At 40.3% G+C, this 17,576-nt stretch overlaps 1 protein-coding gene and 1 long non-coding RNA gene across 2 annotated transcripts in view; both read left to right on the forward strand.

Moving 5' to 3' along the window:
* The window catches only part of LOC135073448 (cell adhesion molecule Dscam2-like), a 30,129-nt gene extending 13,689 nt beyond the window's left edge, over nucleotides 1-16,440 (forward strand). Inside the window, exons 8-12 of the mRNA XM_063967656.1 lie at nucleotides 560-827; nucleotides 9,141-9,294; nucleotides 10,211-10,362; nucleotides 10,956-11,046; nucleotides 16,242-16,440. Of these exons, the coding sequence (XP_063823726.1) occupies nucleotides 560-827; nucleotides 9,141-9,294; nucleotides 10,211-10,362; nucleotides 10,956-11,046; nucleotides 16,242-16,440 (864 nt within the window). The remainder of the gene's footprint in view (nucleotides 1-559; nucleotides 828-9,140; nucleotides 9,295-10,210; nucleotides 10,363-10,955; nucleotides 11,047-16,241) is intronic.
* Nucleotides 16,441-16,504: 64 nt separating this feature from the next.
* Nucleotides 16,505-17,042, forward strand: LOC135076651 (uncharacterized). The gene is made up of 3 exons (XR_010258330.1): nucleotides 16,505-16,644; nucleotides 16,718-16,853; nucleotides 16,927-17,042. It is a non-coding gene; the product is annotated as an uncharacterized LOC135076651 (long non-coding RNA).
* Nucleotides 17,043-17,576: the final 534 nt, after the last annotated feature.

Consider the following 17,576-nt stretch of genomic DNA (forward strand, 5'->3'; position numbering starts at 1 on the left):
TAGAAGGTTGTTGTTTGTAGTTTCTATGGTGGAGTAGCTAGTACGTTTGTTGGTTAGTCAAATAAAGCAGCCCGCAAAGTGAAGCTCAGTAAGTATACAGCAGCAGTTATTTTACATCAATTTAATTTGAACCATGTTAATTACTAAAAAATATTATGAATTACACAAGACAAAGTACCTGCTAGAGACCATGAAACTGCTCATGCATATTTTATTTTTAATTTCCTTTAATCCGGAAAATAGTACTCCTGAATTTCATATCCTTTGTTAGTTTGGTCATCCCTAGGGGTCTGCGCACAAATACAAAAAATCTGTATGAAATATTTTAGCAACTCCCAGCTACGTAGGGCTGTCTGTTATAGAACTCTACTACTCTGTACTAACATCAAGTTTCCGAAAAGCTACTAATGCCCGTTTTCACCATCAATCCATAATTTTTAAGTGACCCATATGAAAACGAAATTCCTGTTATGTGCTATAGGGGTCACTTAAAAATTAGGGATTGAACCTGAAAACGGGAATAAATCACTTATTGCTGTCTCCATATTTTAATCCTCAGATAAGTATTAGAAGTTTATTTGTCGCTGTATCAGACCATAAGCCATTGCACAAAACACAGGTGGCGGACAGCGGCAGCACGGTGACGCTACGCTGCAACGCGAGCGACGCCGGCGCCAGCCTGTCGTGGCTGCACGACGGCGCGGCGGCGGGCGCGGGCGCCGAGCTGGCCCTGCGCGGCGTGGCGCGCGCGCACCGCGGCGTCTACCAGTGCGTGGCGCGCCGCGGACGCGACAACGCGCACGCCGACGCCGAGCTGCTACTGGGAGGTCAGTCACACCCTCTAGTGTAGCGTTTTTAAACCTTTTTTGTCCACGGATCCCTTTGGAAATCAAGCACAATTTTAAGAACCCCATAGCCACTCGTGCGCTACCTTGGGCGGGTGGTCGCACCATCCCCACCTACAACCATCCTCTGGCTGGCGCATACACGCCCTACTCCTTTACGGAGATCAAAGAACCTAAAAGTATCACTAATATTAACCTTTGGATGTTTTCCACAACTCTCAGTAAGTAAAAGTCTTCGATCTTTTTTGTTTTAGCCACAAAGGTCGGCCGATAGTTTAGTCGGCTTCCAATTTGTACCAAATCGGTGCTTTAAAGGCAACCAAGGAATGGTTAATAAAAACAACAGCAATGGTGGCATTTATTTAAGACTAGCGGCCGCCCGCGACTTCGTACGCGTGGATCCCGTTTGACCCTCTTATGGGTGAAGTTTCGTAAAATCCTTTCTTAGCGGATGCCTACGTCATAACATCTACCTGCATGCCAAATTTCAGCCCGATCCATCCAGTGGTTGATAGATCACTATGTCAGTCAGTCAGTCACCTTTGAGTTCTATTTATTTAGATAGATTGTTATTGGTTCAAAGATAAGGTTGCAGACCCCCATACATATTTTATGCTCGTGAACCCCCAGGGGTCTGCGGACCACAGGTTAAGAAACACTGCTCTAGTGTACCGCAGGAGATATGCAGCGAGCTACTTCAGAGCTTCACTCGGCAGCGCGACAATGGCGAGGAGTTAATTTTATCGTTCATCTTCCTGTTGACGACAAACCTACACAGTGTTAGCCAAAAACTCTGTTACGAGCTGTCGAGAAAATGTTACAATTCAATTTTTACGCGAAAAGTTACCCGTCAGGGATACCATTTGGAGACGAAATTCTAAATTGGGTTCATTCCATTAAGGTAAGTATACAAGTACTGTTAGAGTTGGCAATTCTCTAGGGGACGTGGAGTTGTTACTTAAAGGCCAGTCAAAATACAACTAGTTTTCTTCGAACTAACGTAATTTTTACCTAACAAAAAATCTGATATTTTCATCTAGGTAGGTAGGCCCTAGACTATAGGGCATAGAAAGAATCTGTGAATGTTTTTCAACTTATTTAACGTTCGAAAGTACGCGCTAGATCTCCAAGGTGGTATAATCATCTAAAAGCATTATTTCAGCTCTGTACTTACTATTAATTTATTTCTTCAAAACTACCCGGTTAGTATAACCACGTCCGTTATCTACACCCACTATTGCTCTTCACCTGACAAGTTAAGGCTCCTTCGAGCACCAGAGCATTGCTCGGCCGCGCGCGAGCGAGCGAGTCCATTACGCGAAACGACATCCGCGCGTGTCCCGCACAACGTAGAACCACAGTGAAATAAAGGCAACAAGGGCTCATTACCCAAACTCACTCGTTTCATTTCCACCTGCCAAAACCCAAATAAAAAGCCCCTAGAACTTAAATTGTGTAAAACAATCATTACACAATTCGATTTTGCTGAACTTTATGTACACAAATACATGAGCCCACTAACATCTGAATTTATTTTGGTGCTATAAACTTTACGGAGTGACATGAAATAAAAAAGATTTGTATATTTTCTGATGTCACAGACTTATTGGATTTCAAATGTATTGTTAATTTTAACTTAATTTGAATAGATTTTATGTTACCAACTTATTAATAGCTGTGCTTATGTGCTAATATGCTTTATTAAGAACACAGTTATAATTTTTCTATCGAAAAGAGAACTTTCGAAGGGTGCAAAATGATCTTTCTGCTAATTGGAAGTCCCTGGGCAAGCTATTAGCATTTTTTTTCCTTTCATAAAATAAATTATTTGCTGTAAAACGTAACTTAACAAGCTTCACTTCGTTATCTGTGCTAAAACGTGGAATGGATTTCATGACGTTTTCTGGGGTTTTATTAGATTTAGTACACGATACGGCGCACACGGAATACTTATTGTATTTGAAAAGCGTGTGTCACACATTTAATTTTCACTCAAGAAATAATGAATGCTCATGAACAGCGTAATTCTATAACCTGAGTCTTTGTGCAGTAGGTACAATATTAATTAGAGACAAAGATAGTAACGTCGTATGTAAATTAGACAAAATCATTTTCAATCCGAACTAAGTTTTCTGTGCCTATTTACAATAGACGACTCCTACCGAAAAATCAATGAATCAGTCATCTGAAACATTTAAGCGGCTTTTTATAGCGCAAAACTGATATTACGAAAGGGGTATAAGATGGTCATGTCATGGGAGCCGGGGAAGTAGGGAGATGGGAAATGGGGAGGCGGGACAATCAATCTCAATGTAGTGTCGTCGCGGCTCGGTCGGAATCAATCAGCAGAGGCATTCGTCGGGCCATCCTATTGTCGGATACCGAGCCGAGCGTCGCTGACAAATGTCGGTTGGGACTGAAGATATATTGTTTACTTTTTACACTGCAACGCTTTTGTTGGCACGGGATCGTAACAGATGAGAAATCTTTCGGAGAAAAATTACGCAAGATTAAAAACGACGTAGTGATAGAGTTTTCCAACCAACTTTTTCTCTGTGTTTTTTATACGTAAACTGGCTAGCGAAAGATCAATACAATTTAACAAATTCAAATTCAAAACGTTTATTTGCTAAAAACACAGTAATACAGGATGACAATATTAAAATAGGATCATGTATTGTGTTTAGTCTGCTCGCAGACGTGCAAAAATTACAGGATTCAATAATATAAATGTCAAATAAATAATTAAGAAAATGTCAATGTAAAATTAAATTAATAGTATCAATGTCGCCAACATTCACATGCTCTATTTTAGGCTGAGCAATATTTATGACTATATCATCAGACTGATTCGATGAACCATAACACAAGAGAGGGGTAATGGTATTACCACTGACAAGGAGTATATTGGTCAGTTTCGCGGAATGCAGAGATCGGCCTCTCAAAGAGATACAAGTCCACTCCGCCCGAGCACAAAGGCTATCCGATCCGAGCGCGGATGCACATCTATTGAACGACGTACTTGGACACGTTGTTAGGGCTCTATTTCAGATTTAGATACCTGAATAGTTTGGATGACAACTTTACTATAGTACCTAACATGACATTTTTCATTTCATATCGAAAAATAATTGTAAACACCTTATTTTGCAAACAAGCGATTAAGGGACTGTCTCATTAAAAAGTCTCCATAAGATGTACAAAATCACTTCGCTTAATACTTTCATTAAAGAACATTTTCTAAGTTTCCTTTAGTTAATGAATTATTAAACCACTTTAACAGTATTGACTCTGAACTATTAATTTCATAGAACGTTTAAATTTCTATGCTCATTTAAACACAAAGGCGGTGATGGAGCTTCGCTATATTTTAGATAGACGAAATAGTAATGTTAACAATTCGCTTGAGGTCATATTGTAATTAGTGGGACAAGATATATTTTTAAGAAGATGATATTGTAAGAAGTCTTCAACTCATTGATAAGCTACTGCTTTTAATAAAATGTGTTTCTGTAGTGTCATACTTTTCCTTTTCATGTAAAAAAGAATATAATAATAGGTAATTGTGAATAATACTAATGTTGTATTATTTGTAATCAATTTGATCGTCAGTTGTCTAAGGGGTCAGATATTTTCACTATGTAGTTAAGTTTTTCACTTAGTAAACCAAAGGATTTATCGTGTTCGATTCGTAAGCAAAATATAAGCAAAAATACGCTTCTTTTTTACAATTTACTTTTACTTTGGTATATCTGAGCTAAAACTGGAATTGTAAAGCGAGCGGCACAACTCAGAGCCGGGCCGCATGTGTGCGCTGCGATTTGACTTTGTAATATTCTTAGCTCTACAAATTATTATTTGTCTACCAAATAACTCTGAGAGAGAAGAGTTATGCTATCTAAATACCATTTATAATAAGTACTTATCATAATGTGTGTATAGTGTTTGTTTGAAACTTTTAGCTCTAAATACAGATTTAAAGTAGGAGGTATCATTAATATACGTTATTATGTAATTCAAGATTTATAGTAGGATTGAAACCTTTATTTTTTAGAAATATGATGTTCATTTTGGTGAATGAAATCAATCTTTAACAATATTAGGCAAAAGTGGGCATCGCATACTAGTAAAATTATGATAATTATTATAGAGTATGTTACTGATGACACAGTGTACTAATTATTTAGGTAAACTGGTTATTAACGTTTATTTACAAGTTTATGTTCGTGCGATTATACGCAAATGACTATCCCATGGAGTTAACTTATAATTCGATCATCAATCACGAACTTTGAACTGACAAAAGCGGTGGATGAACTTCGCGCGGAGACGAGAATCAGTGAGTCAGTAAAATTACGCGACTTTAAGTGGTTTGCGAATGTATTAAGTAGGTACGTGATAGGAATTTCCTAATAATGAAGTTAGTAAAATCCGCCAGCACGATAAGAAGGTAGGTAATCAATTGTTTAAATGTCCCTACAAGTACCTAACAGTGTTACTCGTTTCGGTGTGACTGGTTGGGAACAAACGGATATTTCGTTATATTACCCTAGAACTGTAAATTGATATACACATACTGTCACAGTGGCCGCCTCGGGAGTGCTTACGGGGGTTTATTCGCCCATGCATTACGCAGATTTATCGGGACCTCAGGTCAACGGAGGGAATTAATAACGACGCAATGAGCGATTTGCAAGTTAAGCCGCTCATCAGCGCGATTGATGGCGGCTTTGTGCGGCGCATAGCGCTGGAGCGGTAGGCTTGCTGTGTCCCCGGGGCACTGCACGTAAGCTGACACAGTAACATCGCAACATTTTTGATAAGAAATTTAAAGTTATTGTATTTCATAATATTTAAAGGTAGGTACATAAAACTTCTGCATAATTTCGAGCATAACAAAGAGCAGAATCACTGCATCTATATGAACTGTGCGAAGGTTACTATCTAGGTCGGCGGCCGGCGTGTAACGGCCAATCGAAAGCCTTTGACTGGATAGGCTTTGATGGCAACAACTACGTTGAAGCAGAATGGGATCAATCCCTGAGTCAGGGCACTGCTAATGAAAATCTGCTCGCTATACCATAAATGTATAGGATTTCAATCACCAAATGATAAACTAGTTTTATCGGTAGAAGTTATTAGGTATACCTACACTGATTCTTTTACTTAATAGGTACTATAATTATGATTAACATAACTATATTACTTATGCTTTTCATTATTGTTAAAAAATCGCCTCCCCTACACCATAAAACCATCCCCTTACTCAACATTTATTTATTACAAGAAATACACACGATTATATTATGGTAAAGTATCAGCTAGCTAGTTAAGTCCATGCACACAAATACTTATTCATCCGATAAAGATCTTCATAAATCTTTTATGTGACAATAGTCAAATCGATGCCTACGGGTCAAGACGCAGTTTGAAACCTAACTGGTCCGGGACATACTCGTAGTAATGGGGTCGTTAGGCTGATCCCGCGACCGCGACAGTGACGGGTGGCTGCGGCCGGCGATTGATCGCCGCTCCGCAGAGATACGCCACGAAGGTAACCGATACCCCAGCCACAATCCAGAGGATAACCTGCTACTTCGAAGAACAATGAAAAAGAGCTGTGACAGTTTTACGTTTCAAGTTTGTGTCCGAGAATGTCGCGAGAAAATGAAATGACTACGTAGATTTCTTCGGATATATTTCGGAGCGTTTCAGAGCATACAGGCAACTTGACTAACGGAAACCGAGAGTTTGAGAGCCCGGAATTTAACAGCAATAGCGCCGCGGGGTTTTCATAGAATCTTATATTCTTTTTAACAATTCTCAGTGTAGTTTGAGTTTACACATCATTGATATCATCATTTGATAGTTTCTAATAAGCAATAAACTTTCATGTTATAGTATCGACTTGTTAATGCCTATGCTACTTATTCTGTAATATTACGTTAATGTTTTACCAAAATTTGAGCAGAAGGTTCTTAACATAATATTAAGTTCCTGCTAGCTACTTACTTGATTTATATTCAATTTAAGCGCAATAATGTAGGTATTCAACGGCCAAGAAACATACAATTTTGTCGACATTTGATCCGATTTTCTGTTAGAGTTATATTAATGAATGAATTTAACACAATGTTCGTAAATCATACCGCATGTTCGGCAACCCCTATGAATTCTCAGCTTTATCGGCATTGAAATCAATTACGCGTATTGTGCGAGTCCAATTCACTCGTATTTGCCGAAATAATTGGGAAATCATATCGTTTGCTAATAAGCGAGACACAATAAAGCTTTTAGGCAGTCAAATTGTAGATACATAGATCAATAGGTACTTATATGCCTAGCACGAGCGAGTATAATATTAAATGCGAAGAAAGGGTTAGACAAAACAGGTGAGATTTTCCAGCCAAAATTACGTACCTACTTACTATATTTTTTCTTGGAAAATACACGATATCCCACATTGTTTTTTTAAATTTTATAACTTTACATAAATACAGTTAATAAATATCACAAATGCGCACAAAAAACATTACCTAATGAAAGTATGTTTTATTTTACCACTTAACTCAACACTCTTATTTACTCTGCTGGTATAAGAAAAACAGATACCTACATAATCGTATGTATTCTAGTATTTTTAAAGGATGTATTTTGGTCTGACTTCGCTATTTTTATTTGACTTGCTTTTGCCCGCAACTTCGCCCACGTGAAATTCAGTTCGTCTGTGACCACTATAAATTATAGCGTTGTGATGTATAAACAATAATACTGTAAAGTTTCACCAAATTCCGTAGTTTGTGTGTGAAAAAGTAACAATTGTCCATACAAATTTTAAATATTTTAAAAATATCTACCTATTGTACAAATTCCTTTTCACATCGCCAAACAGAATACCAACTCTAGCAAACGGTGAACTGAGTTAACTCCGCAACATAGGTAATATATGGCACCCCCTGCGCTTCAATGCGTAATGTGTATTTTGCAAAGCCGCCTCATCTAAAACAATGGCGCATCACACAGATTCCCGCTCACGCACGGAAATCCTCCGGTTTGTAACTCCGCCACCTGGCATTATTAACTGTCAGCGAGTCGTATATCCGCGGGCTTTTACCGCGTTTGTTTTAGAGGTAACGTCGTTATGAGGGTCACCGAGACAAATGATCGCTAGTTTACACCGCCCTTTCAAACGTCAAGGACTGCCTCAAATGCTTGTTTATTCACTGGATGTGATAGGAGTCCTAAATAAACAGGGCGAGCTTACTTTTGTTTCGGTAAAAAACAACATGACGGCATCGGAGGCAAGGAAATTATTATTTCATGAACGTCGCATGTTTTTTCGCAACATACATTTTATTTATACGTTTCGATAGCAGATTTACGCCATACATACTTACTTGCTGATATTACTAGATTATAAGATACAGATCAATACGTATTTAGGTTAAAACGGACGGTCGTCTATCTAAGGATGGGCAGATAATATTCGTAGCTCCTCTCGATACAGGCTCGAGAGAGGCTTGTTCAATTACCTCAGGACATCGACTGTTGTGTTCCGACAGACAACGCATTGAATCAACGGAGAGCTTATCACTCTGGGAAACTGAACGGAACGTTATCGACGCGTTTCAACAAAAGAGTCATTCCACGAACGTTGGAATATTACGTATGTTGGTCCATTATTATCGTAGCTATCGTTTTGTCCTTTCTACTGTACTCCCGAGCAAACATCCCACGTATTCGCTGAAAACGTTTCTTTATAGAACTTTACTCTAACACTTAGAGAAAAGATTTAGTTATTGCTTACTAGAAACATGTGCCGACTAACATCTTATGCTATATTAAGATATTTTTCAGATGATATATTTTTATTGAATGGACTTATTGTAGACTATTCTCGATCACAATGAATCTGTAAAAAACCGAGCTCGTATAAAAACTCGAATTTAATTATTTGATGAAGGTAACTATGGACCAATTTAAAATACAACAACGTTCAATTTACTGCCAAACCTTACTTTTGTAATGCTTCTTGATTTTTACGTAGAGGTAAGACCAAATGACAGAGACGAAGTGTATAAAAGTCGGTGCTAATTTATCATAGAATGTCACATTTAATTAATTGTCAGACATTGAGACGCTCCTATTGGCGCTACACAATGGAGTGTGACATTACAGCTCTACAGCGGCACAACGAAAGTAACCTGCGTCGTTGATTTGATAAGTCGCTTAAATCCACCCGAATGCTTTATGAAACGCATTGAGTCGTTGGTGTAGCTGGACGTGTGTCCGCAGACTCGGCGCCGGAGCTGCACTACACGTTCATCGAGCAGGCGCTGCGCGCGGGCGGCGCGGTGTCGCTGCGTTGCGCCGCGTCGGGCGCGCCGCCGCCCCGCTTCACCTGGCTGCTCGACGCCCAGCCGCTGGACCAGTACCGCACTCAGCACAGGTACCATCCGATCAAGTTACTACGCAACTCGCTGGAATGCGACTCTCCCTCGCACTCACCCGGGCCTTTGCCCCGTCCCGTACCAGAGCGTCGCGGTCGATGTGACGTAAAATTTTCCAGGTGCGCAGTTAACTCGATCGGATTGTAATTATACCAAATATACAAATATGTTTCTCTAATATTTCATAATATTTAATGCAATAGCCAATTTAATAGCTAAAGTCGTTGCACATAGCTGCAATTAACCCAGATGCGGTGCGAGTGGAGGGCGTTTAACCCTTTATTATCATATTTTATGTCGCCGGCCTATCGAATGTTATGACGTGGGTGGGACCTACGTTGAGCTGATTAACTAAGCTACTGTTTGCCCATAATGATTAGCGGATTGATGATAATGATTAAAGTTGTTTCAGATGCACTTAACCAATTAACATAATTAAACAGGCAATATTAAGAATGGATAACGGTTACTGACTTTTCCGCCACTTCTTCTCTGTACCATCCAAGTATGTGGTGGTGGTATTTTTTTTATAAAGAGCTATAAGGACATCATCCATTTTGGTCCAAATTCAAAAGTGCCGGCCAAAAAATAAAAGTGCTGTATTCTGATAGAATACGTCCGCCTTAGCATTTATTACTAGTATTGTGCATCGTAGTATTTGAGTTCTAAAAATATATGAAACGACTGACTTTGATCTCAAATACTATGACGCACAGTGGTGCTACAGCTTTGGTGTGATAGTAACAAAGGCTAAGGCAGACGTATTCTGTCAGAATACAGCACTTTTTTTTGTTGGCCGGCACTTTTGATTTTGGACCAAAAATATATGAAACGTGGATGATGTCCTTTTGATCGGGTCCTCTCTTTGTTCGAGAAACTGAATGGCTCTCGCGTCAATGTCGTGGAATGTTGAAGGTACTTCATAAGCGAGGAGACGTCGGTGACGGGCGACGTGGTGTCGGTGCTTAACATCAGTACGGCGGCGGCGGCGGACGGCGGCCGCTACTCGTGCCGCGCCGCCAACGCGCTGGGGCACGCCGAGCACTCCGCACGGCTCAACATCTACGGTCAGTCTCACCACATGTGGACACATCCTTAGCCTAGGCTCAGAATACCGACTTTGCCGGCCCATAGTTTGGTCGGACTGTTAATCAGTATGGATATGAATGAGAGTGCGGACATTACATCGGGCGATTCTTCATACAAATTAGAATCGGGTCCAATTATCAGCCGACTAAAAGTCTGTAGTTTTCTGGAAGTCTTACGCCCGTATTAACAAACATTACTATGAGGTCTCACAGTGTGCGTGGACTCACAGGGTGACATACGAACAATCGCAGAGCTCTATACAACGCTGTGCGTTCGATTTGCTGTTTCAATTAAGCAAGCATCGTTTATGAATACGGGCGTTAGTATCTAGCATAACTACATCTCTTGCTGCTATTTATTTTACCTGTCACCAGCTTTTTACCGGAGAGAAACCATTTTCTTAACTTCAATCTCTTCCACCTTTAGGAGAAACTTGACCTTCATACTGATTAGAAAGGTTCATGGATACCCCAAATGATGTCCATTTGTAATTCCAAAACAAGGCACAATAATATTAACTGTAGGGCACAAGGTTTTTTACGGACATTAGAATATTTGCTTCGTGTGACAGGGCCGCCGTCGATCCGCGCGCTGGGCCCGGTGCGCGTGGTGGCGGGCGCCAACGCGACCGTGTTCTGCCCCTACGCCGGATATCCGATCAGGTCCATAGAGGTGCATTCGCTAGGATGATTCCTCTAACGCACGTACTCACTAGTGGCACGCTTTATCTTGACCGTAAACAGCATACCTGTAAGAGTAAAGCTTGAGAGATGTGCAGTGCTGGTGTAACTTGATTTGTCTTGGCTGAAGCATTCGATTTTTATTTATCACGCGTTACAACCAATATTTAACGAGTACTGCCGCACAATTTATAAACGCAGTAAGTAACACGTGAACAGTTTCGAGAAAAACGCGATCAAAGTTGAAATTTTATTTTGGGGTGTCTACAATTAGTTACGCAAATATTTGTAAAAAAATATATATGGGCTTATAGAGCTAAACTCAAAGTTTATTTTGATATGAGGTTTTTGTATTTTAATTAATATTTTGTATTTAAAATTATTAAAAAACTGTTTATATTATGGATTAACTAAGTTTTCGTTCGATACTTACTACCCATGAATGCAGTATGATTGTTCCTTACTGCGTTTATCAGTAGTTTTCGTTACTTACGGTACATGTGTTAAATGATTGATTTAAATTTTAGTTCTTAAAACGTAATATAAGCGCCGTATCTTTACAATTTACTGCATTTATGAGTGGGAGTGTGAATCAAAATAATTTATCAAAACTTTAAATGCGCAGTAACAATACAATTATACTGCGCTTATCATAAGCCAATAACGCTTTCATGTTGAACTTTCCCAAATGACCAAGGGGTAAATGAAACAAGCATTACAAAATCTGCCGCACAATTTATAAACGCAGTAAGTACCACTTACTGCATTTATGATTGTTTTGAATATTCTGAATCCTGACATCGCGATCTATAAGAATCAAAGACCCGTTTTTTTCTATCTATCTTAGAACGGAAGATACATGTTATCATAAACGCAGTAAAGAGCAGATTGTAGGTTTCTTCACATACTATGTTAGCAGTAAGAGCACATAATAACTTAATATTACGTGAATACTCGCGCTTACTTAATTTGCTACACAGTAATAGTGCAGTATGTGCCAATTACATCATTCTTATTATGTTTCTACAATTGTTAAGTTCATCTTGCACATAGTACATGTGCAGTAATTCCACTTAAACACACACTGATATTATGTTTCCATAGGAAAAACAGATGACTTGTACTTAATATTAATGCAGTAATTACAATTATACTGCGTACATACTAAGGATTGTCAGAGTGCTGCCTAGGTGTTAACATGTTATGAACGCAGTGGCTGACTCTTACGTTATTGGAAGAAGTTGAAAACCTGTCCAAATGACAAATCTAGCCGAAGACCCAAGAGCTAGATTGACCCGACACTATACCGAAGATATCCCGGACGTGTCTGTACGAGATTAGAATGACTATCAAACAGCTGAAAAACAACAAGGCACCGGGCGATGATGGAATCACGGCTGAGCTTCTGAAATCAGGCGGAACGCCGGTACTAAGGGCTCTTTAGAAGCTATTCGATTCCGTCATCCTTGAGGGGAAAACGCCTACGGCATGGCACAGAAGTGTGATGATACTCTTCTTCAAAAAAGGCAACAAAACCTTGTTGAAGAATTTATTCTATACCCATCTCACTTCTGATTCCGTTTTTGAGAGTCATCATGAATGGTTTCACGCGACATCTAACCTCCCAAACAAATCGGTTTCCGATAAGGCTTTAGTATGATAGACCACATACTTATCTATGGCAGAAAACTGAGGAGAATAATCAGCAACTTTGTCTGGCATTTGTGGTCTATGAGAAAGACTTCTCTCTTCAAGCTACAGTCTCTCCAACGGTGCCAAATTTACTATAGATATTTATAATCGTTGAAGGGCTTGTACGAATAGGCCACAATGTCAGTCCGTCTCCGGGATCAGGACTTCAGTTGCAGCGAGGGGTCAGACAGGGAGATGTCATATTTCTAAAACTGTTCACTACCACTCTGGAAGATGTTTTCAAGCTTCTGAACATCACCCATCTTTGATTCGAGGACGATATCGTAGTCATGGCTGAGAACGTGGAGGATCTAAGCTCAATCCTCGATTGCCTCAATAGAGCCTCTCAACAAATGGGTCTTTAATGGACTAGAGAAAAATCATGTCAAATGCCGTGCTGTACCCACTCCTCTGAAGGTTGGAGACACTATAAGTTGTCTGATGGCCGCTGGGGCAGGAAAGTTCTTGAGTGGCGACCATGAGCTGGAAGACGCAGCTTGGGCAAGCCTCACACTAGGTGGACCGATGATCTGGTGAAGGTCGCGTCAGGTGCCTGTATGTGAGCGGCACAGGACCGGTCTTTGTGGAAATCCTTGGGGGAGGCCGTTGTCCAGCAGTGGACGTCTTTCGGCTGAAACGAACGGCCGAGTCTTTATTTTATTAGATTGGTATTTTTAAGATATAAAAGTGGGTGCCATATCTTAATTTTTTATTTAATAACAAGCGATCTCAGCAATTATTTTGTAATGCTTGTTTCATTTACCCCTTGGTCATTTGGGAAAGTTCAACATGAAAGCGTTATTGGCTTATGATAAGCGCAGTATAATTGTATTGTTACTGCGCATTTAAAGTTTTGATAAATTATTTTGATTCACACTCCCACTCATAAATGCAGTAAATTGTAAAGATACGGCGCTTATATTACGTTTTAAGAACTAAAATTTAAATCAATCATTTAACACATGTACCGTAAGTAACGAAAACTACTGATAAACGCAGTAAGGAACAATCATACTGCATTCATGGGTAGTAAGTATCGAACGAAAACTTAGTTAATCCATAATATAAACAGTTTTTTAATAATTTTAAATACAAAATATTAATTAAAATACAAAAACCTCATATCAAAATAAACTTTGAGTTTAGCTCTATAAGCCCATATATATTTTTTTACAAATATTTGCGTAACTAATTGTAGACACCCCAAAATAAAATTTCAACTTTGATCGCGTTTTTCTCGAAACTGTTCACGTGTTACTTACTGCGTTTATAAATTGTGCGGCAGAAATAATTGCTGAGATCGCTTGTTATTAAATAAAAAATTAAGATATGGCACCCACTTTTATATCTTAAAAATACCAATCTAATAAAATAAAGACTCGGCCGTTCGTTTCAGCCGAAAGACGTCCACTGCTGGACAACGGCCTCCCCCAAGGATTTCCACAAAGACCGGTCCTGTGCCGCTCACATACAGGCACCTGACGCGACCTTCACCAGATCATCGGTCCACCTAGTGTGAGGCTTGCCCAAGCTGCGTCTTCCAGCTCATGGTCGCCACTCAAGAACTTTCCTGCCCCAGCGGCCATCAGACAACTTATAGTGTCTCCAACCTTCAGAGGAGTGGGTACAGCACGGCATTTGACATGATTTTTCTCTAGTCCATTAAAGACCCATTTGTTGAGAGGCTCTATTGAGGCAATCGAGGATTGAGCTTAGATCCTCCACGTTCTCAGCCATGACTACGATATCGTCCTCGAATCAAAGATGGGTGATGTTCAGAAGCTTGAAAACATCTTCCAGAGTGGTAGTGAACAGTTTTAGAAATATGACATCTCCCTGTCTGACCCCTCGCTGCAACTGAAGTCCTGATCCCGGAGACGGACTGACATTGTGGCCTATTCGTACAAGCCCTTCAACGATTATAAATATCTATAGTAAATTTGGCACCGTTGGAGAGACTGTAGCTTGAAGAGAGAAGTCTTTCTCATAGACCACAAATGCCAGACAAAGTTGCTGATTATTCTCCTCAGTTTTCTGCCATAGATAAGTATGTGGTCTATCATACTAAAGCCTTATCGGAAACCGATTTGTTTGGGAGGTTAGATGTCGCGTGAAACCATTCATGATGACTCTCAAAAACGGAATCAGAAGTGAGATGGGTATAGAATAAATTCTTCAACAAGGTTTTGTTGCCTTTTTTGAAGAAGAGTATCATCACACTTCTGTGCCATGCCGTAGGCGTTTTCCCCTCAAGGATGACGGAATCGAATAGCTTCTAAAGAGCCCTTAGTACCGGCGTTCCGCCTGATTTCAGAAGCTCAGCCGTGATTCCATCATCGCCCGGTGCCTTGTTGTTTTTCAGCTGTTTGATAGTCATTCTAATCTCGTACAGACACGTCCGGGATATCTTCGGTATAGTGTCGGGTCAATCTAGCTCTTGGGTCTTCGGCTAGATTTGTCATTTGGACAGGTTTTCAACTTCTTCCAATAACGTAAGAGTCAGCCACTGCGTTCATAACATGTTAACACCTAGGCAGCACTCTGACAATCCTTAGTATGTACGCAGTATAATTGTAATTACTGCATTAATATTAAGTACAAGTCATCTGTTTTTCCTATGGAAACATAATATCAGTGTGTGTTTAAGTGGAATTACTGCACATGTACTATGTGCAAGATGAACTTAACAATTGTAGAAACATAATAAGAATGATGTAATTGGCACATACTGCACTATTACTGTGTAGCAAATTAAGTAAGCGCGAGTATTCACGTAATATTAAGTTATTATGTGCTCTTACTGCTAACATAGTATGTGAAGAAACCTACAATCTGCTCTTTACTGCGTTTATGATAACATGTATCTTCCGTTCTAAGATAGATAGAAAAAAACGGGTCTTTGATTCTTATAGATCGCGATGTCAGGATTCAGAATATTCAAAACAATCATAAATGCAGTAAGTGGTACTTACTGCGTTTATAAATTGTGCGGCAGAGTAGCTTTTTACATTAAGTAATGCTAACGAAAAATAGAGGTAGAACATCATAGTTCTACGAATGGATCCGCAGAATACTGATGCCTACATCAAATATAAACTGTTGTGAAAAGTTACTAAGTCAGAGTTTTATGTTGGGCTTGGGTGGGACAATATTGTAAGCGTCAAAATCCATTTAACTCTCACGCTAGAACAGTGGTTCCCAAACTTATTTAGTCTACTGCCCACTTTGAGAATAAATTATTTTTTAGCGCCCCCCATTTTTGTAGTCAAGAGTCGAGCTTAGTCGATGTCTAAGAGTCCTCCTAGTAGATGACGCCTCCCAAGCCTCTACACAACGTCCCGATTTTTTTTCTGGGTCTCTTACCGCCCCCCTTTAAGCCTGCAGCGCCCACAAGAGGGCGTTATCGCCCACTTTGGGAAAGACTGCGCTAGAACCTTCTACTTACCTATAAAGAAATATTAGTCACGGAGCTTAATCGACTGCAGTTCGATCTCGTGGTGGGCGCGGGGCGCGGGGCGCGCGGTGGGCGGCGCGGGCCGCGTGTCGGCGCGCGGCGCGGAACTGCGCCTGCGGCCCGCCGCGCCGCCCGACGCCGGCCACTACTCCTGCTCCGTGGCCGCGCCCGGCGGCGCCGCCGCCAAGCGGGACATCGAGATACAAGTCCGAAGTAAGACAAATCCATGATTTTTTGCATTTGTTTGTGATCGTTGTATGTTTTCTATGTATCAAAATAATGTTTTAGATCCTCCGAAAATATCACCGTTTATCTTTTCTTCTGAACTAACCGAGGGAAGTGCGGTACAAGTTTTATGCGGTGTTTCATCCGGAGATAAGCCTATGTATTTCTCGTGGCTGAAAGATGGCGCTCCCCTGCCTTCTAACTTGCAGGTAATTCAATAAGTTTAAGGAAACCCTAAAAATTAAGCGTTTAATGCGATTGCTCACTGTCGAATCCTTACAGATCGAGGAAAAGAGTTTAAATGAGTTTTCTTTACTGATGTTCTCCGATCTTACGGCGCGGCATAGCGGAGATTACACGTGTCGTGTTTCGAATCACGCGGCTACCGTCAACTATACAGCTACTCTTAGTGTAAAAGGTAATATAAATACATAACTTAATAAACTAACTGCAAAATCTCCGGAATTCAGTATAAACCCCTATTTCAACAGTGGCGCCGGTGTGGATGACAGAACCGTTAGATACTGCAGTGTTACTGGGTGCTCCATTACATTTAGAATGCGCTGCCAAAGGGTACCCAACACCTACAGTCACATGGTACAGAAGAATAGGTAAGTATTTGTCTTATTTATTTCAAACAGCTGCGATCAAATTCTTGAGTTGCCTCTTTTTTAATTTTAGGTGACAGTATCTCCCTCACTCCAGATGGATCAGAACAATGGCAAATTGTAGAGAGTATGGACTGGAGAGACGAAGATACTAGCAGCACTGCTGTGCGTGCGCGCAACGGTACTCTATCCGCGAATGTAGCTGCACGAGATCACCAAGGCCTGTACCGATGTCTGGCAGACAATGGAGTTGGGCCCCCGCTTGTTAAACATATCAATCTGACCGTTCATGGTAGGTATGACTTGTTTTGGTAAAGTGCTTTGTTATTGGTGTAAGTTGTAATATTTTATCTGTGTTTGATACAGAACCAGCGCACTTCGACGGAGCTGCTGGCAATGTGTCTTGTGTTAGAGGGCAAAGCGTATCTCTCACTTGTCACGCTCTAGGAGATGCTCCCTTAACTGTTCGTTGGACTCATCGTGGAATAAGTATCGATTTGAACTCTTACAGGCAAGAAATTCGTTGCTATAAT

The sequence above is a fragment of the Ostrinia nubilalis genome, chromosome 1, assembly GCF_963855985.1.
Source record: "Ostrinia nubilalis chromosome 1, ilOstNubi1.1, whole genome shotgun sequence".
Classification (NCBI taxonomy): Eukaryota; Metazoa; Arthropoda; class Insecta; order Lepidoptera; family Crambidae; genus Ostrinia; species Ostrinia nubilalis.